Here is a 25,538-nt window from a genome sequence, read left to right on the forward strand (position 1 = left end):
AGAAGTCACCCAGGACCTGTGTTACTTCCTTTGCGAAGAAACAGAATTATCGTGAAAATTCGGGTCGAAATCATTTCGTTTTTGTTCCTCAAATAAGGGAAGGGTGTGCCTAACCACCCCTGGGAAAAAGAACTTTGAGAGGCAAAAGAGCGACCAGGTAATTTAGAAGAAAAACAGAAAGTGGTCTCTCACCGCCCTGGACTTCCTTTGGAGTTGGGGGATTTGCGGGCGCCTAACCGAGTTGCCTGTGAGGTTGTGGGAAAAAGAAATGGATAGCACGAAGCTTGAGGCTTCTGGGACCCTTTCCTGATCACACCCGGGTGATTTGGTGCAGGGCATTTTAATATTTTCTCTCTTTTGTGAGGTGGAACAAACACAACTTGGGCTCAGCTCGGCGGCTTGGTGGCTGCCAGCCGGGCGGGCGGCGGACGCACCAATCAGCGCGCGCCTGCGCTCTATATATACAGCTTCGGCGGCGCCTCCCCAGTACCGCGTCCTCGAACCTCAGAATGTCCGAGACTGCTCCCGCTGCCGCGCCCGCCGCCGCGCCCCCGGCGGAGAAGACCCCTGTCAAGAAGAAGGCTGTTAAGAAGCCTGCGGGGGCGCGCCGCAAGGCCACCGGGCCCCCTGTGTCCGAGCTGATCACCAAGGCCGTGGCCGCCTCTAAGGAGCGCAGTGGGGTGTCGCTGGCCGCGCTCAAGAAGGCATTGGCGGCTGCTGGCTACGATGTGGAGAAGAACAACAGCCGCATCAAGTTGGGGCTGAAGAGCCTGGTGAGCAAAGGCACCCTGGTGCAGACCAAGGGCACCGGTGCCTCCGGTTCTTTCAAGCTCAACAAGAAGGTTGCTTCCGGGGAGGCCAAGCCCAAAGCCAAGAAGGCGGGCGCTGCCAAACCCAAGAAGCCCGCAGGGGCCACCAAGAAGCCCAAGAAAGCTGCGGGCGCGGCCGCCCCCAAGAAGAGCGCCAAGAAGACCCCCAAGAAAGCTAAGAAGCCCGCCGCTGCCGCTGGCGCCAAGAAGGTAGCCAAGAGTCCAAAAAAGGCTAAGGTCGCCAAGCCCAAGAAGGTCAAGAGCACGTCCAAGGCTGTGAAGCCCAAGGCCGCCAAGCCTAAGGTTGCCAAGCCCAAAAAGGCGGCGCCTAAGAAGAAGTAGACTTAAACTGCTTCTCCAACCCCAAAGGCTCTTTTCAGAGCCACCACTGATCTCCCGAGGAAGAGCTGACACTTGTTTACTCCTAGCGCTGCCGGGGCGTGTCCGTGCGCTGTGGGCCAATCCTATGATTGGTCTTCCCACCCCTCGTCGGCGCCCTGCCTAGCTGCCAGGCTAGAGACCTTGTCCGCGGTGGTGGACTTGGATGGCCACCCTCAGCTGTTAGCTGCGAGAACCAGTCTCCGTGTCGGATATTCGTATAGATTGGACTAAGGGCGATTCGAAAGTCCCGCCCTGAGCCTGGGTTGGTCGCCCATCGGGCCGCAGTTTCTCCGGTGTCACTTGGCGTAGACCAGAGTAATCTTCCAGGTTTTTTTGCAGCAGTCCTGCTGTAAAAGACAGAACTGTGACTTCGCGGGCACTGAGAGGAGGGTGCGGTGCGCTCGGCAGCTGCGTCCTACGAACACATGAAGGGGTGAATTGAGACGCTGTGGTGATGGCAGAGGTTCTGTCTTCCCCGCGGGCGAGGGTGAAGGGTGGACCAGTAGTTGCCCCTTAACTCCGAGCCTTGTCCCCAGATGTGACGAGTTTTGGTTGCTGCAAACGTACGTCTCGCTTAGTCTTAAACAGGTTTTCTAAGTGTTTATTTGTGCATCTAAATATTTCTACGCAAAGCAGAACAAAGTACTAACTGGAATTGCGCGGACGCGATGCTTGTTTCCAATAAAAGGCTTTAGTTTTCATTAGCAGTGCTTTTTGCATTCTTTTCTAACCGCGGAATTTGTCCTAGACCCAGAAGTTCTGGCTCATGGTGTCTTTTGCGTCAGCCAGATTTTGATGAAACGTAAATTACAAGCACTACAGTTTTTGGAGACCAAAGTAAGGCTGTTTCCCCAAGTATAATCTGGTGTGAGTGTGTTCTCTCTTAAGAATTTAGCATTAGGAAGATGAAGGAGGAAAGGAGATTTTATGGTTTCTTAAACAGTAATTTTGAGTTGATTTCCCCCACCACGCGCACACACACATCCCGCAGTACTGGAGACTGAACCCAAGGGCCTTTGCACTAAACTGCATCTCCAGTCCTTTAAATTATTTAGACAGGATCTATTTAGTCGCCGCAGGGTCAGAGCTATAGATAGTCTTGGAATCTTGCCTCAGCATCCTGGAGTGCTGGGATTACAGGTTTGTGCTACCATGGCTTTTTGTGTTGACATTTTTACATCAAGTGCTTGTGCTCTTGCATTAGTGTAAATCTGAATCCATACATGGCCCTATTCATATCCTCTAGAACCATTTATAAATGCTCATTGTGCATCTCCTTCCCAATTTGGATTTCAACTTTATCTTACTCTAAATTCCCTGTGAACTAAATATTGGATTTCTGTTACATTCCTTTGATCTTTTTGGCTGTTTGTAAGGTATGATCCAGCTGTTTTAAATATTGCTCAGAACCCTACTAGCAATGCTCAGCATACCTGACATATAACAGGTACTCCTAGTAACTGATGTTCTAATATGACCATAGCTGATAGGAGTGAGATTCCTCTCATTACTGTCCTTTTTCAGATCCTGGTTTACTTAGATTTTCTATATATACTTGAAAATGTCCTCCAACCTCCATCACTAAGAAAAATCCATTGATCATTTTATTGGGATTGTGTTAAATTTGTATATTTTGTAAAGATGAAGTTTTCTTATTGAAGTTTAATTCTTTCATTATTTATTTTTGTACTGAGAATTGAATCCAGGACCATTGCACTGAGCTATATTCCCTAGCCTCCCTCCCTCTTCCCTTTTTTTTTTCTTTGAGACAGAGTCTCCCTGATTTGCCCAGACTGAGCTCGAATTTGTGGTTTTTCTCTCTTAGCCTCCCAAATTGCTGAGATCACAGATAATTGCCACCACACCTGAGATTTTAGTATTCCTTGCTGCTTATTGAATTTTAGAAACAGGTGATCTGATGTCTAAGGCTGAGGATGCCTTTTTTTACACACAAATGAGAAACCAAGATACTGTTGGGCAGAAAGGATAGAAGAGAGCAGGCCTACATAGCCAGGAATAGGTGAGAGACATATGGAGCCATACTGCCTGGCTTCTTGTCATCTCAGTTCCTGGGTCATTGGACCATTTGAACTCTTGCCACTGAGTCACCTCCCTTGGCTCAAGTTGAATCAAACTGCAACAACAGGAAACCTAGTGAAGATCCTCTAGATACAATCACATTCTAACCATGGAAAGAGGCCCTGGGCTTAAGAAATGATATGTTTGGGGCAAGTGAGTAGGAAGTATATGGACAGAGCCAATGGAAAGTGAGACTTATTTTAGTAAGGATTGTTTATAAAGACTCCTCTCAGTACTACCTCCCTCTCTGAACTGCTAAGAGCTGCTCTGCTTTTCCTGTAAAGGACATCTCATTAGGGAAACTTATGTGGTCTTTATAAAGTGTAATTTATGCTTTACTTTTAGGTAAGTAAGGGGAAAACAGAGAAGTCCTCCCATGTCTGTTGATGTTAAATTGCCTTCAGCTCCAAATAATCGTTATGCTATTATGGCATGTTCAGTGGTGACATTTTGATTCCCTTCAAAACTTATATAGTATTATTAGTATTATTTCAACTTTTTGTTCAGGTTTATAAAATAAATATTGAAAAATACCAATAATATATTCACATAATTCCCCAAGCACTGCTGTTTAGCCAAAAATGTCAATGAAGTTTTTGTAAACTAGATTGCTGAATTATCCATGAAAGTGCAAGATATTGGCCAGGTAAATGCAAGTGTAACATAGAAATTAGAGCTACTTGCAATACAGTTATTCACATTTTCATACAAGTGATCTAATAACTGAAAAATAAACATCCTGTTACTACCCTAGATAAAATTCCAGATATGGGCTATGTATGTAAAGCTGAGGGGAAGGTAGACGGTATTTGTGCTTGAAATCTATGCTGGAGGTGAACATGCTCCCTACAGACAGGACTGCATCATTTCAGAAGGGAACAGTGATTAAGTGGCAACAATAGGCCTGAAAACTAGCAACTTCTTTCTTTCTTTTTTCTTTTGTTTTGAGACAGGGGCTCACTGTGCAGCTCATGCTGAACTTGGACTAAGTAGCTCAGGCTGGCCTTGAATTTGCAGTGAGTGATGTTCCTGCTTTAGCCTTCTGAGTACTGGGATTACAGTTGTGAGCCACCAAGCCCAGAGAAGAACTAGCCATTTCTTACTACTTATGTACATCATGTCAAGTACTGTTGATGATTACATTTGTTTTCAACACATTCTTATTGCTGCATTTTGAGGTAGGTGCCGTTATACTTCCAGTTTTAGAACTGAAGAACTGAGGCTTTGTTACAGGAGACCAACTAGAAGCCAGTGGGTCCAGAAAATGTTGAGTGTGGTTCTGTTTCTGCTTCTGTGGTACCAGGGCCAGTGCATAGTAGTGGCCTCTGTCACTCTCAGCATGAGAAGCTGGAGGAAAGGCTTAGCTTTCAAATTCCATGTCAATATTAGTTTCTGTTGGACAATATCAATTATGTAACAGTTAGCTTCTGGTCTATGAATATCACAGATACTCATGTGCCTCAAAAAAATATAAGAGTCATGTATTTAACATCTTCTAGTGCCACATTAAAGTAAAAAGAAAGAGTTGAAGTTATTTTAATATGTTAATCAATGTTATTTCAATAAGTTATCTAAAAATACTGAGTTAATGTTTTTTGCATGCTAAATCTTTAAACTCTGTTAGGTATTTTACATTTAAAGCACTTCTCAGCTGGGTGTGATGGTGCACGCCTATAATCCCAGCACTCCGGAGGCTGAGGCAGGAGGATCCCATGAGTAAAAATCAATAGAAAAGTACATTTCAATTTGGGTTAACCACATTTCAAGTGCTTAATAGCCACATATGGTGAGTGGCTGCTATCTTGAACAGCATAACTCTTGAACTAATGGTGAAAACACAAATACAAACCCCTCCCTCCCCCCACACACTATATATATACACACACACACACACACACACAACTTTCAGGAAAAGAAAAATAGTATGATTTTTTTGGACAGATGGTATAACCCTCTTATGGGGAACCCTAAAGAATGTTGTATATCGTAGAAAACCCTCTACACTGCTGGCCCTTGGAGAAGAAATTGTAAAAATCGTGTGAAGCAGTCTTAGTGACCAAGGCTACCCAAGCAGCAGTTTGCCATACTAATTATTGTCACAGGCTAATGGTTACCACTTTAAGCACCTCTTGTAATTGTAGAGTCCAAAGGTAACTTGTATTAACATCACGATGTCTCAATAGAATTAGTATTAAAATATTTACGCAGATTTTTCTTTTCCTGATGCAGTACATATTTTTGGGCACATTCTATACTTGCTCTGGGGCAGACACTAAATGTTTTCAAGGAAACAATAATTCTCTCCTGGTCCTAAAGAATATTCCTAAGGCCTGATGTCCCCTGAAGTGATATTGGTACCACATATACTGATCTCGGGATCTCACAAGGTCCAGGAGCAAAGTCATGAGCCAAAAGGAGGAAATTAGGAGACTTTATTGGAAATAATAATAATAATAGCTCTGATTCCCAGGAGGGGTCTCAAGTTCGTAGCTACCTAGCTCCTTGATAGAACACTAATTATAGATAAGCACAGCAGGGGAACTGCTCAGTTGTTTAGTGGACACCCATCACAGGGGGCTCTCTGGATTTAAAATGATCAATTGGAACTGAGACTCTCTAACCCAGTGCTTCAACATATAGGATTTAAAGGAGACTAGGACCTTAGGGAAAAATCCTGGTTATTTTGCATTTTAAATTTCTCAGAACTGAGGAACCCAGTAGAGTAGCTGCAAATCCCTTTAGCAGAAAGGGGTTTGCATTCCATGTTGCCTGAGGAAATTCTCTGAAAAATTTTAAAAATTTTACTAGTAGTACATGTTTAGGCAGGGGGCAGTGGCACACGCCTGTAATCCCAGCATTTGGGAGGTTAAGGCAGGATGATCGCTGGAAATTCAAGGCCTGCCTGAGCTGCAAAGTGAGTTCAAGTCCAGCCTGAACTGCATAGTGAAACCCTACCTCAAAAAAACAAAAAAAAGAGTACATATTTGCAATACATAATGTTTACATTTCTTGTGGGAGTCGGTACATGTATATGACACATCTTAATTCCTTCTTTCATCCCCTTTCCCTCCCTTCCCTCCCTCATCCATCCCCTTACTTTCATTTATTCATCTTTTTGTACATGTTTGCAGTATATAGTATTTATTTATAGTCATTGGATTTTAAAGTTCTCAAATCTCAGGAGCTTAGTGAGGAGTGGCTACATGCTTCAGTAGGGAATGAGCTGCATTCCATGTAGCCTGAGGAAGTCCAAAGTCCTAGTTCCCTGTCTATTTTTATTTTAATTCTTATCAATATGGTTGGACACCCAACTATCTCATACCCTTCCCCTAGCTAGCTCCCTTACTCATAAGTTAACTAAATAAATTATTTTCTACAATGCTACTCACTTCACCTCACACCAGGTCTCCAACCAGCTGACTGGTGACTATGTAACCCAGGCCAAGATAAGCACAGCCACTCCCCATTTACCCTGAGGCAGCCCTGTTTCTGAAATAGAATTACCTTTGCGGAAGGGATTATATTTGATAATCCACTTGTGAGTAAATTTATTAATCAGAAAATATGAAGGGTGTGGGCTTGGTGAGACTGCCTGGCTAATAGTGAGAATTTGGCTAATTTACTGAAATCTCATAGGCTGAAGTTTCTCTGTAAATGGAGAGGCAAAGAACTTGCCTTGAAATGTAGAGAGGCCAGTCACTTCACATAGCACTTTGCCCATGGAAGGAATCTGTTGTGATTTCCTTCCATCTCTAAAGGATGATGATATTCAGTACTGAATGGGTAGATAAAAGTTAGCACTGAATATGTTATGTTCAAATTGATTAAAGTTGACTTTGTATCCACCACATTAAGTTTTGTTTTGTTTTGTTTTCCTCCTGGTATCCATCTCAGAATGGCACCATCATCCAAAGCACCCTAACTTAGAGACCTGGGAGTCATCTCCAGTGAAATGAATCTCAACTCAGCGCACTTCTTTGGAGGTGTATATAACAGAATGTCGGAGAAAGGCCAAGTATAATTTGAACATGCTGAGTCGGAGGCATATTTACCCTGAAGCTGAAACAAAGTGAAATGTCAAATCTGGCCGGTCTAAAGCCTTGGGTGGGGCCCTAGGCGTAAATTTAGTTTGTCTCAGATTTTTGTTGTTTTGGTTTTGGTTTGCATTTGGGATAGTTTAGTCACAGCAGGTAAGACCTTTATTTCATTTCCACTCAATCTTTCCTTTCAATTACAATTCAGCTTGATCTGATTGTGTTGGAATACTGATAATATTTGGAATTAGAGTAAGAGAAAACTTATTTGAAGATATGTTTACTATAGGGTTAATGAGATCTATAATATGACTTTAGATGTGCTCATGTATATGTTAATTGTTATTGCTGGTGTTAACTTATTTTATTTTTATTTTTGTCTTTTGGTCTTTTGAGACAGGGTCTTGCTACATAGTTCAGGCTGGCCTTCAACTAAAGGTGATGCTCCTGCCCCAGCCTTCCAAGTGCTGTGATTATAGGCATGCACCACCACACCCCGTTTGCTGGCCAATTTGATGTAATAAGGTCTTCAAAAAAATTTGTAATGCTCCCTAGAATCACTTACCTGGATTCCTGGCGAGCTATATGGCAGGAGATCACCATAAGCATTCGTGTTTTCATAGAAACAGTGCCAGGAGGGAGCACATAATGGGAAAGAATGAAGATTTCAAACAAAATCAGTAGGTAGGCTGGGGAGAATTCTTCCAAATTTTAACACTCATAGAGGAAAACTCTCACTTCCCTAATTAAAAAACAGTTCTAAACAAAAAGGTAAAACGACATTAACAATTTTTTTCAAACTGAAACTCTTTAAAGTTGTCAAAAACCAAATTAGGATTAACCACCTAAAGGCTGAATTCTCTTCCCAGTTAATAGAAATTACAAAATACATTTTCCCCTAAAGAATATTCAGTCCAAAGTATAGAAACAGCATTTTAATGCTACAGTGGAGTAAATTAAAAATGCTGTTTCTAAATTAGCGCTGATTATGGCTTTCATTTTGTAAAATTAGAAGTTTTCTAATTATATTTTCCCATTATGCTCAGTGTATTTGTAATGTACTTTAGCTATGGCTGGTGTAACAAACCTGTAATGCCAGCACTACGGAGGCTGATGCAAAACGATCACTGCGAGTTCAGGCTAAGTGGACTACAGTGAGACTGTGCTCCCCTCTGCTCCCCCAAAATACTGTAGCTTTCCATTTACTGCAACTACGCCCAAGAAAAGCTTTACTCCAGTGTCATCCTACTTCTAGTTTCACTTTCATCACAAAACCGCATACTATGCAATTATTTGGAAAGCAAATTGAAAAATAAAAAACTAAATATCTGAAGTGTCATAACAGTGCAATGTTCTACAGCTGCTTTTAAAATATTGTGGGTGGCTCTTAAAAGAGCCTTTTCGATTGCTGCTTGGTTTTCATGCCCTCTCCCCGCGGATGCGGCGCGCCAGCTGGATGTCCTTGGGCATGATAGTGACGCGCTTGGCGTGGATGGCACACAGGTTGGTGTCTTCAAAGAGACCCACCAGGTAGGCCTCGGATGCCTCCTGCAGCGCCATCACAGCCGAGCTCTGGAAACGCAGGTCGGTCTTGAAGTCCTGCGCGATCTCGCGCACCAGGCGCTGAAAAGGCAGCTTGCGGATCAGGAGCTCGGTGGACTTCTGGTAGCGCCGGATCTCGCGCAGGGCCACGGTGCCGGGCCGGTAGCGGTGAGGCTTCTTCACACCGCCGGTGGCCGGCGCGCTCTTGCGAGCAGCCTTGGTGGCCAGCTGCTTGCGCGGGGCCTTGCCGCCGGTGGATTTACGAGCGGTTTGCTTCGTACGAGCCATAAGGACAAAGAGGAGACAGACCAACAATGTAGCGAACACAGCTACAGTTGTCCTTAAATATACTTAGAAGCATTCTGATTGGCCTTACAATTTTTCAAAAGACCCGCGCGACAAAGTCATTGGCTGAAAGGTAAACTGTATGATTGGTTGATCGGAAGAGACTGATTGCACAAATGGCTCTAACGTCATCCTTGGCGTCTGAGAGAACAATTTCCTAACGTTCTACTTTATCGTCAACAAGTGCGATGTGCAGTAAGGACGCTTTTACGGTCATCTTAGTATATGATTTCTGATTAATTCTCAATGGGATTGAGATTGTAAAATAACCATCATCGGTTAGCCAGTACCGCTGGACAACCAAGCGTTCAAGTTATTTTCGCTAAAAAATGTTTTAAATTCACTTGTTGCTTCCCCAACAATTTCCATCCTCTGCTGAGTGGATTGTGACATTCCGTTTGTTTTTCCAATCATTTACTTTTAGTATGGAATATGACCTGGTAAATCTTGCAATGATGAATGGAATTTTAAGTTAACATGCTCAACTTCTTAAGGTACTTGCTAAAACACAGATTTCATAACACTAGCATAAGAGCTAACAGCTTCTCTCATGAAGACGTAGTGGCTCTGAAAAGAGCCTTTAGGTACAAATGGGGCTTTTTCAGTCCTTTGCTGTGTGCCGGACTTCACTTGCCCTTGGCCTTGTGGTGGCTCTCGGTCTTCTTGGGCAGCAGCACGGCCTGGATGTTGGGCAGCACGCCACCCTGCGCGATCGTCACTTTGCCCAGCAGCTTGTTGAGCTCCTCGTCGTTGCGGATGGCCAGCTGCAGGTGGCGCGGGATGATGCGCGTCTTCTTGTTGTCGCGCGCCGCGTTGCCCGCCAGCTCCAAGATCTCGGCCGTCAGGTACTCGAGCACGGCCGCCAGGTACACCGGGGCTCCGGCGCCCACGCGCTCGGCGTAGTTACCTTTGCGGAGCAGGCGGTGCACGCGCCCCACGGGGAACTGTAGCCCGGCGCGGGATGACCGCGTCTTGGCCTTGGCGCGAGCTTTGCCTCCCTGTTTGCCCCGTCCAGACATCGTTAAGTGTAAAAGAAAATGAAACTAAGAGGAGTTCAAGAAATGTATTTATAGCTACGGCCGGGCTGTGTTACTAAGCCATCTCATTGGTGAAAAAGGTTGTTGTTTTGTCCAATAGAAAAAGAGAACGTGAGTCCTTTATTTGCATGAGGCCCTCCCCTATGGAAAAAAAGTCCTCTTTTTTTGTCCAATCAGCTTTGAAGATTCTCAAACCCTTATTTGAATTACGGGACTATAAATAAAAGGTCTCAGGTTTCTCCCTCTTGCTAGCTTTTGTTTGTATTGTAGGTTATCTTTCCTGCAGCTATTAGGTAAACAATGCCTGAGCCCTCTAAGTCGGCTCCCGCCCCGAAGAAGGGCTCTAAGAAGGCCATCACTAAGGCTCAGAAAAAGGATGGCAAGAAGCGCAAGCGCAGCCGCAAAGAGAGCTATTCCATCTATGTGTATAAGGTGCTCAAGCAGGTGCACCCCGACACGGGCATCTCGTCCAAGGCCATGGGCATCATGAACTCGTTCGTGAACGACATCTTCGAGCGCATCGCGGGCGAGGCCTCGCGCCTGGCGCACTACAACAAGCGCTCGACCATCACGTCTCGGGAGATCCAGACGGCCGTGCGGCTGCTGCTGCCCGGGGAGCTGGCCAAGCACGCCGTGTCCGAGGGCACCAAGGCCGTCACCAAGTACACCAGCTCCAAGTAAGTGCCACTATAGGCACTTCTTAAACCAAAGGCTCTTTTCAGAGCCACCCAATTTGTTCGGAGAGAGCTATAACTGTCGTTTCTTATATCTAGTGCGGTTTCCTTAGGTTAGACCGAAAGACAATCAAGATTTAACAATAGCACCCCAAACACCAATCTCACCTTTTGTTTTTAGGCCCTTGTTTTTTTTTTTTTTTTCCCTAATTTCTTTTTTTGTCTTCTCCCCCCTCCCGCCCCCCCGCTTTAAAAGCTTCTGGGCAGTTTTTCAATTACTTGGACACGCCCACGACGCCCCTTCCTAATAGCAAGTTTCTGGTGGGGCTTTGAATTTCCCTAGTGGGTCAAATATCAGTAAGGGATTTTGGAGGGTGGGGTTCTTCCCGGGTCCGTTTGGGGCTTGAAGTAGGGAATGGTGGAGGATGTTTTAGTGGTAGAGCTTTCGCTCACTGTAAATTCTGTACTAGAACGTAGGATTCCTCAATAAGTAAAACTGTTTCTGGGCACCTCAGTGGAATATGCCTTCAGGTCTTTGAACAATGGAATTCAAGATTTCGTGTTGTAATTGTTTACTGCTGCTAGCAGCTACTCCAAAACCATTAATTTTTTTCTCATATCTCAGAAATCCTGGACCACTTTGCTGCTAAAGTCTACAATGAAGCGAGTGTTGGCTGGAGATCAGAAAGGGACAAAAGGTTTGAATTTCGCAGCTTTCTCCATTTGGCGTAGCTGAGAGCCCACAGGGAGGGCGCTTAACGGGGCTGGAGACAGCTGGTTTCCTCTGCAAGCAAACTTTCTTCCCAAAAGTCTGCGGCTCCAAAAATAATGGCTAGAAAGCTAGGAAAAGCATTGGGTGAGAGAGTCAGGGTGTTCTCTGGGTCTAGTGCAGGGAAGGAAGAAATAGGCAGGTGTGTGTGACGCAGTGATGAACAGGGCTTCCTACTGAAAAGAAAAGAAATAGTTCCAGTAAGGCTGTGAACACCTTATGCAGCCACATTCAGCAACGTGTTTAGATAAAGACATGTCAAAAATAAACTTTTAAAAAGGTAGATTAAAAAATCGACTGGCTGGCACACAATATGTTAGTAAGCCACTGTGTGAGAATCAGTTTCATTACACACCGTGCTACTGTGAAATGTGTAGGTTAAATAAAAATCAATGTCTTTTAAATTGTAAAACGCCCCTTTCCCCAAGCATTAAGGTGCTCAATTTGACACGATGTGGGTGAAAATCCTGATAGTACTATTATTTCTTAACATTTTTGATATGATCTTATGAAGTAGGGATTATTTTTCTCTCCAGGTTGTCTTCCATGGCTGTTTAGCTTGCCGGCTCCTTTGTTAGTCTCTTTTTTCCTTTTCCTTTGAAGTAAGGTATTATTGTAGATAACTAAGTTAGAAATATTATAGACAGTCAGACAGGGCTCTGTCCTCTAGAGAGTCAGTGCAGGAAATGAAAACTCATTACCACCGTGGCCTGAGGTACATCTGTTAGAGACCAGGCCTCAAGATAAAGACGAAATGACCGAGCCTACATGCTTCCTCAAATGCTGAGATGAGTGGTAATACCTGGTCTAATAAAGTCTAGACAGAATCTCTAATAAAGTCTGGATAGTCACTTCAGTGGGTGACCAAGACTCTCGGAAACATCCCTTCCTAAAAAGTTCTTTGTTCTTTCCATGCACACTTGGTGCATGACTTGCTTCCCCACTGGATCAATATTACCTAAGCATTGCTATACTTATAATCTTATTGGTCGAGAACAGCTTCAACCCATGTAGTATCCATGTGGTTGTGCTCTATGAATCTCACCCTGAGTAGTGGGTTCCTTGGCAGCCTATTTAGGACCCCTCCTCCCTCTCAGGAGAAATATCTCTCCCTCTCAGTAAATATTTCCTACTCTTTTTTTGTTCTTTAAAATTCATTCTTTGATTTTGGGGAACAGGAACTTGGCATATCAGACATCTAGCAGGTAGGGAGTTATATTTCCCTTGTATCATTAAGAGGTCCTATATCATTGCTGTATCAATATCAAGAATACTTGATATTTTACTAGAATTGTAACTTTGACAGCTCCACACAAAAAGTCAGGCCTCCTATGATCGAAGCTCAGCCTTTTTGCATCTATACTGACATTCAGTAAATGCATGCAGTGTTTTTTGTCTTCAAATAAGATGTTTGTATTCTGGGGAGTTGTGAGAAGTCAGAAGTATTCATAAATCTTCCAGATGGTCCTCATGAAGCTCCACCTTTGGACACAGTCCAGCTAGGGAGCAGTACCAGGAACCCCAGTGAAACTACAAGTTTTTATAACCCCCTTCAATAATAAACCCCAACATTTTCTTCAGAGCTGGAATCTCTGTTACTAAATAAAAGAAAGCAAAAATATCTATAATATACTGTAGGTTCTCCTTTTAGTAAGGAGAACATTTCTCTATCTAGCCACAGGAAGAGCTGAATTTGTAGAGGGAGCCGTGCATGCTGAGTTCTAGATGACTGAAACTAATGGAAGGGTCTTGAGAACATTTTGAGAGAGTAAAGGAATTTGAAAAGGAAAGGCCTGCAAAGAGATGGATGACAGAAAGTCCAGGTACTGCTTATGGTTAGGGAAAGAAAGGACATAGTCTGGAGAAGAGAAATGTCCTGGGCCTGCTTCATCACAGGTGAGAGGGCACAGACTTCACAGTTCTGTCTTCAGCACCTCTCAGCAATGCTCTTGTGTTTTTCTTGTTTTGCCATTTCCATTAAGTAATATATCTGTTTCAATAAGATTGTTTTATAAAAATTACCTGAAAAAATAATGGCTTGCCTATTTTAAAAATAACAATCTCTACAAGTAGTAATTTTAAATACATACATTGATGACTTTCAGGGCAAGGTACCCCATTTAAGACATGGTCATATCACTCTTCTCTTGAAGCAGGTGACCTAATAACTGGAGTAAGGAGCTTGAAGACATAGGGCCCTAACAAAGAATGAATATACAGGCCTTCCATGGTGTGTCACCACATAATTCATATTTCTTTGTTGGTTACACTTCACACCTATTCACTTCTTTACCAAACTTATCTTAAGCATCCCTGGTGTTATGGTTTGTGTCTAGATGTCCCCCCAAAGCCTCATGCAGTCATGGGGTGGGCTTCTAGAGTTTTTGACTGATTCATGGTCCAATGCTGGGATTATGGGTGTACTACACCCTCCCTGGGGCAGGTAGTTTGCATACAATATAAGGGAGGGAAAGGGGCTTGCAGGGCCTCCTCTTGTTCCTTTGCTGTTTTCCTGCTGCCAGGAACTGTTGCCCTCTGCCATGTGCTACTCTGTCTTGGTGCCAGCTATGTGGATTGAAACCTCCACAAATTGTGAGCTGAATAATCCTTTCCTTCCTTAATTTTCGGTGTCTGATATTTTATCTTAGCAACGAGAGAAAAGTAACCAAGACAGCTGGGTTTCCTTGTTTTTTTGGATCTGAAGGCTACACTGTCAAATGAATGTTATGTTAAATAAATCTGTATGCTCTTTTTAGGTTTATGTGCTATGTTAGGAGCTTCAGCCATAAACCTAGTGATGGGTGAAGAAAAAAATACATTTTTTCTCCCCTACATATTAAAAATCAATTGTATTTCCACCATCCAGGACAATTTGGTAACTAGTCTTTAAAAAATTTTACCTGTATAAACCTATACATGAGGATATATAAATATTTAGGTGAGAGAAAAGTTTTGCTTTACTATTATCTTTAAATTTGAGGTGAAGAGTTTCAATTTTCATGATAATTCATTGGAGATATATAACTGCCCTTTTATTGACTTTACATTTTTTATAAATATGAATCATATTACCACAACAATACTTTTTGATACTTCTCTACATACTTAGGATATTGCTCTAGAGGAAACAATAGAGGTGGCTTTCATAGATCCGGAAAAATCTACACAGTATTTTAAAACATATCTTCAAGTTGCTATCTTTAAAACGTATGTAAGGGCTGGGGATTTAGCTCAGCGGCAAAGCACCTGCCTGGCAAGCGCAAGGTCGTGAGTTTGATTCCCAGTACCGGAGAAAAAATAAAACATATGTATACTTTTGGATGTTAGAATGCTAATGTCCAAAAATATTTATTTATTTGTTTATTTTTTGAGGCATGGTCTCACTATGCAGATCATACTGGCCTTTAACTCACTTTGTAGTCCAAGCTGGCCTCGAACTCACAATGATCCTCTTGCCTCAGCCTCTGGAGTGCTGGGATTACAGGTGTGATCTACCACTCCTGCCCCCAAAATATTTGTAAACAATGAGTACTGTCAGCTTTTCAAACCTTTTCAAATAGGAGACATAAAAATTAAATCTTATCATTATTTTCACTTTGAAAACAATTAGTTGAGCCTATACATTTAGATAGTGGCCCTTCTATTATTTGATTGGTCATGCCTCTTCATTTCCCTGTTAGGATGGTGTTGTGTTTATAGTCTTTTACAGAGATGGTTTCTGTGTGTTAATAGGTTATGTTATCAATGCAGGAGAAATATAACTCCTGGTCTGTTAATGTCAAATATGGTGAGTTTGTAGTTTTACAACATTGAAGAATGAAGTCCCAAATCAAAGGAGGAAGTTGGGAGTTTTATTGGAAATAAGAAGACAAATAACTCCTAGATTTCCCACAAGGGGGTCCTGAGTGGTTTGCCACCAAGACCTTTTGCCAGGGGTAATTTATACAGCAAAATACCAACATGCGTTCAAGTTGGGTCTAACTACAATTAGCCTATGGGATTACAAGTATAGCTGCATAGCTAATATTGATCCAGTAGGGAAACGTGTCATGTAACAAGGGTATATGGAATGAAGAAAGGCATTTTTGGGGAAGGGAGTATAGGTCTGGATGTTCTGGTCACACACCTGGGTGATTGATGCCTACCTAGGCCCACTGGACCAAGTGGTGCTAATTACAGGACAATCTCAAGTTGCTGTCTATCTTTCAGGTCAGGCTACTGCATCTCCAACCTGAGGCCTGACTCTTCTGTTCATCTGCAGCCACAGTTGTGATGTCTTTAATATTTCTGCTGACTTCCTTGAGGGCCCAACCCTTCTCTGAGTGTATGTGAATTTCTATCTAGCTTAGCTATCTATAATATTATTATGAGTCACATTTTTAAATGATTAACAAATGTGAATTCATGTAATCTTCAAAAAAGCTCGGTGAGGTATGAGTAATATTATACCCCTTTAGAGACTAAGACAAGTGATATAACCACTATATATTTGATTTTTGTTTAGTTTTTCTCTTCTTTTTTTTTTTTTTTAGTTTTAGTTTTTCTCCGGTACTGGGAACCGACCTCACGACCTTGCGCTTGCCAGGCAGGCGCTTTTGCCGCTGAGCTAAATCCCCAGCCCCCCTTTGTTTAGTTTTTCTTTCAACTGTTGAGAGGGATATTGAATTCTCTGCTATAGTTTTGAATAGAAGTACTTTTCCTTTTAATTCTATCAGTTTTTGTACAGACATTTTACAGTTCTCTTCTTTGATGCATGCTTATTTAGACTTGCTTGGTTTTCTAATTGGAGAGATCATTTTATCATTATGTACTGTTCCTCTCAATGCCCGCTCATTTTCTAGGTTCTGAAGTCTTCTTATGTAATTCTAATGCATACAGATAATTTTGCTTCCTTTTGGTTCATTTTGAATGGCTTGTTTTGAATTTTTGATTTTAACCTACATTCTTTTTTATATTTGCGATAAGATTTTTCTAGACAGTGCACAGCCAGAGTGTTCATTTTTATGCAATTGGCTAATCTGGTTTTGAAGCGGCATATGTACACCATTTTCACTTATATAACTATTAATACCGCAGGACTTAAGGTTGTGAAGCATATCACAATATATTGCTGTAGCATAAAGATTATTTGAATTAAAGGAAATTGAGAAAAAGCAGATACAAGACAAGCTCTCTGCTATTTGCCTAAATGCAGGACATAAATTTACAGAGATGTCCCTTTCCCCTTCTCTACTAGGAAGGGCAAAAAGTTAATTACTGGGAGACTTAAGACTCCTCAGCCGAGAGAAGGCCCCAGAGGAGTCTGCAGTTGACCTTTTGTTCTACTAGTTTTACATACATCTGCTTTACCACAACCTGTCACTTCTAGAGATTCAAAGTCCTTTTCTTCTCTTGTCAGGATGTCCTATTTTACTGCTCTCTGTCCAACCTGCTTCATAAATGTTCCCCTTCAACTGCTTCTTTGGATCTTCATTTCTTAAAGGGGGCTCTCATGTCATGTAAAACATGAAATAAATGTGTATGTTTTCCCTCTGGTTAATGTAGCTTTTGTTATAGGGGCGACAGCTAAGAAGAAAGGAATAGCAAAAATGTTCCCCCTACTTCCAGGATTTGCCCTTTATTTTTAGTGGTTTTTGTTTTCTAATGTTCTCTGTTATTCATTTCTCTGCTTCCATAAATTGTCCAGCTTTCCTGTAGATTACAAAGATTTCTAAATTTCAATTTATCAATAGTATTCTCTTTTGTAATGATCTTAAATACTTCTTTTACATATATTAATAACCGCATCAGAGGATATCATCAGCTTTGCTCTAAACATACTTTTGAAACTCAGGAAAATTGTATTTACCCATAAGTTTGTATTTTCTGTTTCTTTTCTTCCCTTCTATTATTGTTGCTGGAGTCCTTGCCAGAGATTGGTTTCTGTGGCTCGCAACAGACCAGGTCTGGCCACAGGCCACCAGAGAGCTTAAATAAGAGTGACAGAGAAATAGCAGTGAAACACAGAAGGAATTTATTTTGGTTTGGCCAGACTGGAACGAGAGCTCTTGTAGAAAACTCTCTCCCATGTTTGGATAACAGCTTCAGCATTATATAGAGGAAGGACAAAAGCAGGGAGCCAGGAGTATGCTTGGGTAAAGCAGTCTCAGCCAGGGTGTGACCTCCTTGCAGGTCTAGTTCAATGGGGTCTGGTTGGGGCGGCTGCTACCATGGTTTGAGGGGAGCAGTTTATATTCCCAGCATAAGATGATAGAATGGTGGAAAGAGAAACAACTTAAAAATAACAGGTTAGAGAAAGGAAGGAAATGAAGTCAGGACAATGACTGGGTCCTCCACTGAATCCCCCAATTAAAAAACTCCTCTTATGGTGGTCATGGTGGTGTGCTCTTGTGATCCCAGCACTTGGGAGGCTGAGCCAAGATAATTGCCACAAGTTCAAGGCCAGTTTGGGCTACACAGTGAGTTCAAGGTCAGCATGCAGTACCAAACAAAACCTTGCCTCAAAAAGCTAAAACCAAACCAAACCAAACCAATCAACCAACCAACCAAACAAACAAAAGTAGTTACTTTTTATATGATGTTCCTCATATCTTCAATAATTTACTTTCTTTTTCAACATTTTCTTGTTATCCTTCTAAGAAAAGGCATGCTAACAACAAATTTATTTTTCATGCCTCTGGGAGTGCCTTTATTTCCCTGTTAATGTCTCAGTGATAAAGAATTAACAGTTGATAGTTCCAATTCTTTTCTTTTAGCCCATGAAAAATGTCTTGGCGCTTTCTATTCCTCACCTAGTTTCTGACTGAAAATCTACTGAAATCAGACTTGAGTCTTCCCTTACAGGTAAGGTTTTGCTTTTCCTTTTGGCTGCCTTAAGCTTATTTGCTTTGGGGGTTGGACATGTACTATAGTGATAGAGAGCTTGCCTAGCATGCACTATTTTCTTTGTCTTTAGCTTCTATGAGATTCATTACCATGTGTTTGCATAAGCTTCTTTAGGTTTATTTGATTTGAGGGTCATTTAGCTTCTTGAAATCTGTTGTCAAATTTATGACAGTTTCAGTCACCTTTCTTCAAATAGTTTTTCTAAACATCACCTCCTCTTATAATTGAACTAGAATGACAGGCGTTTAGGTATTTTGCTATAGGCTAGGATATCTGAGATAAAAAGAAAACCCATTAGTACACTGAATTGTTTCTCAGACCTTCGGGTTCATGGCCAGTCTATGTCCTCTCCACCTTTCATGCCCTGTGGTTTTCTATGTACAATAGCTTGTGTGTGTGTGTGTGTGTGTGTGTGTGTGTGTGTGTTTGTGAAACAGCATCTCATTATGTAGCTAAGGCTTGCCTTAAATTCACTGTGTACAAAGTCTGACTTCAACTTCATCATGATCCTCCTGCCTCAGCTTCTCAAATGCTGGCATTAGAGCTATCTTCCACCATGCTTGGCAGTGATTTTTAACTATATTTAGCAGAAGGATTACAGAGAATTGTGGTCTACTCTGTATTAATTTTTATACTTTTGAAATGATTATGTGGTGCTTCAATATGATAATATAGGACAGCAGATCTCCAGCTACTATTTTTAAGTTAACTTTTTGTAAATCCAATGGGTACAGTCTTTTACTTTTGTTTTTTGACAGTGACTTTCAAAATACTGGAAGTATCTGCACTGACTTAGAACTTCTGTTAGATAAATGCAATTTACAGATTTGATGAACATCACCTAGAGATTTCTTTGAGGATTTGTTAACACTGTTAACCTTTTTCAAAAGAAGGTACACATATCTTCTGTTTTAACCAGTGTCCTAAGATCTACAAATGGCCCTTGGCAAATAATCAAGAAATTAAAGTATTTTTGGTTCCAGTTCTTCTGTTGTCCACTCAGTGACAGAGTCTAGTATTGAACACATAGACTGAAATCTAGGCTCTTTGAAAAGCTTCTACTTTCCCATTGTAAAGTCTATTTTTATATATCTATGTTGTGACCATTTCACATGATCACTTCCCACTACATATACACACATATCACATCTGGAACATTGTTGGAGCCTCCATCGTCTGGTAGTAATAAATTGTCCAGTAGTATAATTTGAAGTTTTCTAGCAGTTATATTACTATAACAAATATAATCAATAAAAATAATTATAAATGATGTACTTAACATCTTTTAAATACTATTTTCATATGTATAAGACACTTAGTTTGGATGAATCATGCTTCAAGTTCTTTATAGCTGCTTGGGACTAGTGGTCACTGTTTGTTTGTTTTTGTCTTTTTGAGACAGGGTCTCGCTATGTAGTTCAGGCTGACCTTGAGCCCACTTTGTAGGCCAGGCTGGTCTTGAACTCACAATGATCCTCCTGCGTCAGCCTCCTGAGTGCTGGGATTACAAGCGTGCGCCACCACGCCTGACTGGTCACTGCTTAGAAGCACTGTGTTCCAAAGGCAGTACAGTTGGAATTATACATTTGGATGACAGCAGAATCTCCTTTCTTTACTCACCCTGGACTTTACCCCTTCCCTACCTCAGGGAGGTTGCAGTACCATCTCTGGAATCTTGTGGTTTTCTCTGTTTTCTTGTGACTCTAGATTGTAGGCCTTGTTTTTAAATTCACATGCTTGACATACAGGTAGTGGTTAAGATAGTTAGGGACCCCCATGGTGTAACAGTGCTAAGACAAAGGCTGAAACAACAAAACAAGCCCACAGCACAACAGTATGTAGTCTGTAATGCGACTTTTTGTTTCTCTATCCTTGGTGCTTTTTTTAAGAGATCCATCATGTGATACTGATAAAACCAGGGAATCAGAATGTTTGCATGAAATGAGAACTTATTATCAAGGAATAAAGCCTTATAAGCACTCTAGCTTTACTTGTTTTCGGTCAGCTAATCTTACTAATTTGGGTGGTCACATTTGGGGACTATATTATCAGTTTCCCACCAGCTCTGCTGTAGACAACATCTCTGACATGTGGGTTATGGCAACAAGTACTATTACAGAGCCTAATCAGTTACTAAGAGTAGAGGAAAAACATTACCTCTACATGATGAAACAGGGCTGGCAATTTTCTTTTCAAGATCATTCAAGTCACATTATAGTTCTGTGGCTTGTAAGAGCAAAAACCAAAATCCTTTGTTTATGCAAACAGGTACATTTCAAAGTGAATGGCTTTTTCTGACCTTGTGGTTGGACTTGTTACTCCTTTTCCTCTCAAATTTGTATGAACAAATAATTTCCAATATTATTCTAACACCTCCCCTTCACAATTTTTTCAAAGGCAAAAATCTGCTAATTTTTATTTTTATTCCTAATCTTTCAAAGGAATAATTTATTGATATTGAGGTAATTGCTGACAGGATTAAGTTATTGTACAAGTAGCCATATGCTTCTTGGTTTGCTTGACTCAGAATTATGTGGATGAATGAAAATTTTTTTTTCCCCATCCATGAGTCAGTGTAATGTAGATTCTTTATGTCACGATGTATTCCCTTTCTCCCACTTTCTCCCGTTGTGATGTTGAAAGAGTGAAAACGTGCCAGCCTTGGTGGCACAAACCACCAAGCACTGGTGAGGCTGTAGTCCCAGCACTGGTGAGGCTGAGGCGGGAGGATCCTTTCGAGTTCGAGGCCAGCCTGGGCTACAACGGGAGCTCAAAGCCGGCCCGAACTGCATAGCGAGCCCCTATCTCAAAAAGATTTAAAAAAAAAAAATAAAATAAAATAAAATAAAAGGATGAAAACAGGGCTTGACGGAAGTATGTCTTAAATGTAACCTACTCAGAAATAATCTTAAATCTGTTCACTTATAAAACTGTAGTTAACAACTTTGAAAAGGACCAGTGGCCAAAAATCTATGAACATACACACTCTCGCTCGTGTTTAAGAAGTTTTGAGAATATCAAATTGATCTAGTTATTATTCATATTTAAGAAAAGGCTCATCAAACTAGATATTAGTGATTGGATAACACGAACCTCAGAAGGAAGGGTTATATGCAAATGAGGGATTCAAATACGCGTTTTCTATTGGTTAGTTAGCTTGGCCAATAGGAGAACAGCACAAGCCTGGCGCTAGTACGTATAAATACTTCCCCTCTGGGACCTGTTGTGGCAGTTCTTTTTACTTTGTTTCGGTAATTGTTCGTTTTTGTGGCGATAACGATGTCTGGACGCGGCAAACAGGGTGGCAAAGCTCGCGCCAAGGCCAAGACGCGGTCGTCCCGCGCCGGTCTGCAGTTCCCGGTGGGACGCGTGCACCGCCTGCTCCGCAAGGGCAACTACGCCGAGCGCGTGGGCGCCGGCGCCCCGGTGTACCTGGCGGCCGTGCTCGAGTACCTGACGGCCGAGATCTTGGAGCTGGCGGGCAACGCGGCGCGCGACAACAAGAAGACGCGCATCATCCCGCGCCACCTGCAGCTGGCCATCCGCAACGACGAGGAGCTCAACAAGCTGCTGGGCAAAGTGACGATCGCGCAGGGCGGCGTGCTGCCCAACATCCAGGCCGTGCTGCTGCCCAAGAAGACCGAGAGCCACCACAAGGCTAAAGGGAAATAATTCGATACTGCCTATTTTTAGCGAGCTAAAGGAATGCTGACAACAAAGGCTCTTTTCAGAGCCACCCACTATTTCTGTTAAATTAGCTGTCATGCTTGGACTTAAGAATTTAGCGTTGCAGTTTTGAGGTAAAAAGTTTTATTTGCAGTACTATAGGGTAAGCCCATTTTCATCTGTAAAACCTTTAGTTGGGAGAAGAGTTGGCAGAATTAAGTTGCTGTAAGAAGAGCAGTTAAACTTTGGAAGCAGCGTAGCAAGGTATCACCGGAAAAACTATTTAGACAAAAAGGCACACTACATTTTAAAGCCCAGTCTGTGAAAGTATTAAGGAACCTCCACATATATCACCTATGTTGAAGTTTAGAAAAATTTTTGCTTAAGTAAATTATGCGCTCCTTTAATAACTACCAGCAATTACGTTCCAAAATCATTTAACTTTTTCTCAATTGCTCACAGTACTTATACACTGGCAAAGTGAAATAAAATTTGCTCCAAGGGCACATTTCCCTAGTCGCCACAACATATCTGCTTTTAACCATAATGTATTGGCGGTTTATACATTCTATAGTATGATTCCCTTATTTTAATTTCCAGGGGTCAGAGTCTTGCTGTGCTGGAGTTTGTTCACAGTCGCCATAGAAACCAAACTAAATGTAATGACGTCATAATAGCGACAGTGGAAAACCAGGGTGTTCTATTGGTTCACCAAATTCAATGCAGTTTTTAATCCGGGAACGACCGCAAAAACGGACCAATCCGAGAAAAGCGCGGGCAATTTTGAATGTCTTTGGGTCCAATCAATAGTAGTCTGCCTCTATAAAAGCAGGTAGCTCTTCTTTTTTCTGTAGTCTGTGAAGACCGGTCCTGTGTTTTGAGATGGCTCGCACGAAGCAGACGGCCCGCAAGTCCACCGGCGGCAAAGCCCCGCGCAAGCAGCTGGCCACCAAGGCTGCTCGCAAGAGCGCGCCGGCCACCGGCGGTGTGAAGAAACCTCACCGCTACCGGCCCGGCACCGTGGCGCTGCGCGAGATCCGGCGCTACCAGAAGTCTACCGAGCTCCTGATCCGCAAGCTGCCTTTCCAGCGCCTGGTGCGCGAGATCGCGCAGGACTTCAAGACCGACCTGCGTTTCCAGAGCTCGGCTGTCATGGCGCTGCAGGAGGCATCCGAGGCCTACTTGGTGGGTCTGTTCGAGGACACCAACCTGTGTGCCATCCACGCCAAGCGCGTCACTATCATGCCCAAGGACATCCAGCTGGCGCGCCGCATCCGCGGGGAGAGGGCATAAATAAACCAAAACTTGGACTCTGGAACCCAAAGGCTCTTTTAAGAGCCACCCAATTACTCGAATGAAAGCAGCTGAAAGCACTCAAACGGGCTTTGGGGAACTGAAATTAGCAACATTTTTATTCTGGCTAAAAACAAGATTTCCTGAAACTTTCATAGTAAAATACCCTCACTTTACACATAGTGTAACAATCTTTGTGAAATGTAAGTATGCAGTATAGTCTTTGTCCCCTAGGACAATAGAGCTTTGTGTGCAACACAAGCAATTGTGCCTGTATAATTGAATTTCCAAGTTCTGGCGTGATTAACTTTGTGGTTTTGCTTTCCAAAATTTAAATGTTTGCTGAAATAAAGGTGACTTGCCGAGGACTAGTTTTTGACTTTAAGCTAGCTTTTCGGTGTAAATTTTGTGTTTTTTCTCTATTTAGAAAACTAGAACTAAGTGTTGCTGAACTGCTGACAGGTACTAATTCCCTAGACACTGCATTTCTCTTTTCCACCAATTCCTTATACCTGACATTCTCTTTCACATCTTAGTTGTGCATTGATGTACCATGCTAAATCCTGGCAACTATGAACCATGTAAAACACATGTGGTTTATGTGGATTTGTGTTCTAGGGTTTTATTAACAGCATTTTTTTTTTTTTTTTTTTGGTCTTTTTGAGACAGGGTCTCGCTTTTCAGTTCAAGCTGATCTTGAGCTCACTTTGTACCCTAGGGCTGGTCTCCAATTGTGCAAGGATCCTCCTGTGCCTCAGCCTCTCCAGTGCTGGGATTACAGGCATGAGTCATAAAGCAACTTTTGGTCTATAAAATAGCATTTTAAGTGGTGACAATAAAATGTGTGGGCCTTAATTTTTCTAGAGTACAAGAAGCAACTGCCTGGCAGACAGCTGAGTCCTATAAGTGTCAGAATTGCACACTTGTCCTGTCCAAAGTGACTGTGCTAGCTTTGGGCCCCTGCTGAAGCACAAGCATTTCAGTATTCTGGTTATAGCTGTGCTGGATTTAATGTATAGTGTTCAACTTTTTTTTTCTTTCTTTCTTCATCTAACTCTTCAATTGTGAGTCTGTCTCAGTCTCTCTGTCTAGTCTGTCTGTCTCTCTGTCTTTGTTTTGCTTGTAAAGGAAAAGTGTTTCAGGCACAAGTTCTGAAAGAAGCATTGCAAAAGTTCCCATTATTGTCCTAGGGTCAGCTGGCCAGGAGCAGTGGCTCATTCTGGCTACTCTTGACTGACTTACTCCTTTGCTCTGACTTTTCCTTTGTCTGCAAGTATAAAACATAGATCCTGTTTTCAGAGTTCATTTACATGGAGCCTTCAAGAGAACAGCATAATGTAAGTAAATAAAAGGTTACACTAGAATTCATGACTCTGCTAGAATAACTACAGGAAGATTAGAAGCTGGCCAGAAATAGTAGCACTTGCTGGTAGTTTGTTCAATTTCAAATTTCAGCCATATTACCTACTGTGTCATCCAAGACAAATCAATTTCTCCATCAGAAAAATGGAGGTAACCTTTAAAAGTTTGTAATGGGATTTGAGGACACATTGAGCTATACAAATATTAATTACTTTTAGCTATATATTACTTTTGTTTTTCCGGTACCGAGAATTAAACTTACAACCTTGGGCTTGCCAGGCAGGCACTGTGCCGCTGAGCTAAATCCCCAGCCCTTTGCTATATATTACTTATACCCTAGGATTTTAAAAAACTTGACATGACCTAAAGTTTAACTTCTGAACTTTTCATTTGGTCTTAGTGGCATAGACATTTCAGTCTATGCTTAGAAATTAATCTGTCCAAAACCAAAATTCCTGTATGCTTTTATAAATCAAAGAATGAAAAAAAATTCCACATTTATGAAAAAAGCATCACAGACCATTTTACATGAATAGTATTGCCAGGGCACCTATTATTTTGTACTTGGACAGTGAGTAAGGAGTGCTGCAGAGAAAGATGGGCAGAAATGCTATCCCCAAATTGTCTCTAATGTATAAGAATTATTTTGAGCTAAAGACATT

General features: G+C 42.0%; 6 protein-coding genes across 7 annotated transcripts; 4 read left to right on the plus strand and 2 right to left on the minus strand.

The window, feature by feature from the left end:
* The first annotated feature begins 483 nt into the window (after positions 1-483).
* LOC102021664 (histone H1.2) lies at positions 484-1,894 on the plus strand. The gene has a single exon (XM_005403311.2). The coding sequence runs from the start codon at positions 510-512 to the stop codon at positions 1,149-1,151; it is 642 nt and encodes a 213-aa protein (XP_005403368.1). The 5' UTR covers positions 484-509; the 3' UTR covers positions 1,152-1,894.
* A 6,786-nt stretch (positions 1,895-8,680) lies between these two features.
* LOC102021350 (histone H3) lies at positions 8,681-9,819 on the minus strand. The gene has a single exon (XM_013503791.1). The coding sequence runs from the start codon at positions 9,131-9,133 to the stop codon at positions 8,723-8,725; it is 411 nt and encodes a 136-aa protein (XP_013359245.1). The 5' UTR covers positions 9,134-9,819; the 3' UTR covers positions 8,681-8,722.
* Positions 9,817-10,421, minus strand: LOC102004605 (histone H2A type 1). The gene has a single exon (XM_013503794.1). The coding sequence runs from the start codon at positions 10,207-10,209 to the stop codon at positions 9,817-9,819; it is 393 nt and encodes a 130-aa protein (XP_013359248.1). The 5' UTR covers positions 10,210-10,421.
* A 62-nt stretch (positions 10,422-10,483) lies between these two features.
* On the plus strand, positions 10,484-18,497 carry LOC102021015 (histone H2B type 1-B). The gene is made up of 3 exons (XM_005403309.2): positions 10,484-10,904; positions 11,527-11,599; positions 18,426-18,497. The coding sequence occupies exons 1-2, from the start codon at positions 10,528-10,530 to the stop codon at positions 11,549-11,551; spliced, it is 402 nt and encodes a 133-aa protein (XP_005403366.1). The 5' UTR covers positions 10,484-10,527; the 3' UTR covers positions 11,552-11,599; positions 18,426-18,497.
* Positions 18,443-23,899, plus strand: LOC102020670 (histone H3). Of its 2 annotated transcripts, none has more exons than XM_005403308.2 (2): positions 18,443-18,513; positions 23,076-23,899. In XM_005403308.2, the coding sequence occupies exon 2, from the start codon at positions 23,104-23,106 to the stop codon at positions 23,512-23,514; it is 411 nt and encodes a 136-aa protein (XP_005403365.1). In that variant the 5' UTR covers positions 18,443-18,513; positions 23,076-23,103; the 3' UTR covers positions 23,515-23,899. The 2 variants fall into 2 exon arrangements, with proteins under 2 accessions (XP_005403365.1, XP_013359243.1); XM_013503789.1 differs by lacking the exon at positions 18,443-18,513 and adding an exon at positions 22,288-22,355.
* On the plus strand, positions 21,793-22,309 carry LOC102004932 (histone H2A type 1). Its single transcript, XM_013503792.1, has one exon. It carries the CDS (start codon positions 21,835-21,837, stop codon positions 22,225-22,227), a length of 393 nt encoding a protein of 130 aa, XP_013359246.1. The 5' UTR covers positions 21,793-21,834; the 3' UTR covers positions 22,228-22,309.
* Positions 23,900-25,538: the final 1,639 nt, after the last annotated feature.

Source organism: Chinchilla lanigera, unplaced genomic scaffold (assembly GCF_000276665.1).
Source record: "Chinchilla lanigera isolate Chin_1 unplaced genomic scaffold, ChiLan1.0 scaffold00082, whole genome shotgun sequence".
Taxonomy (NCBI): Eukaryota; Metazoa; Chordata; class Mammalia; order Rodentia; family Chinchillidae; genus Chinchilla; species Chinchilla lanigera.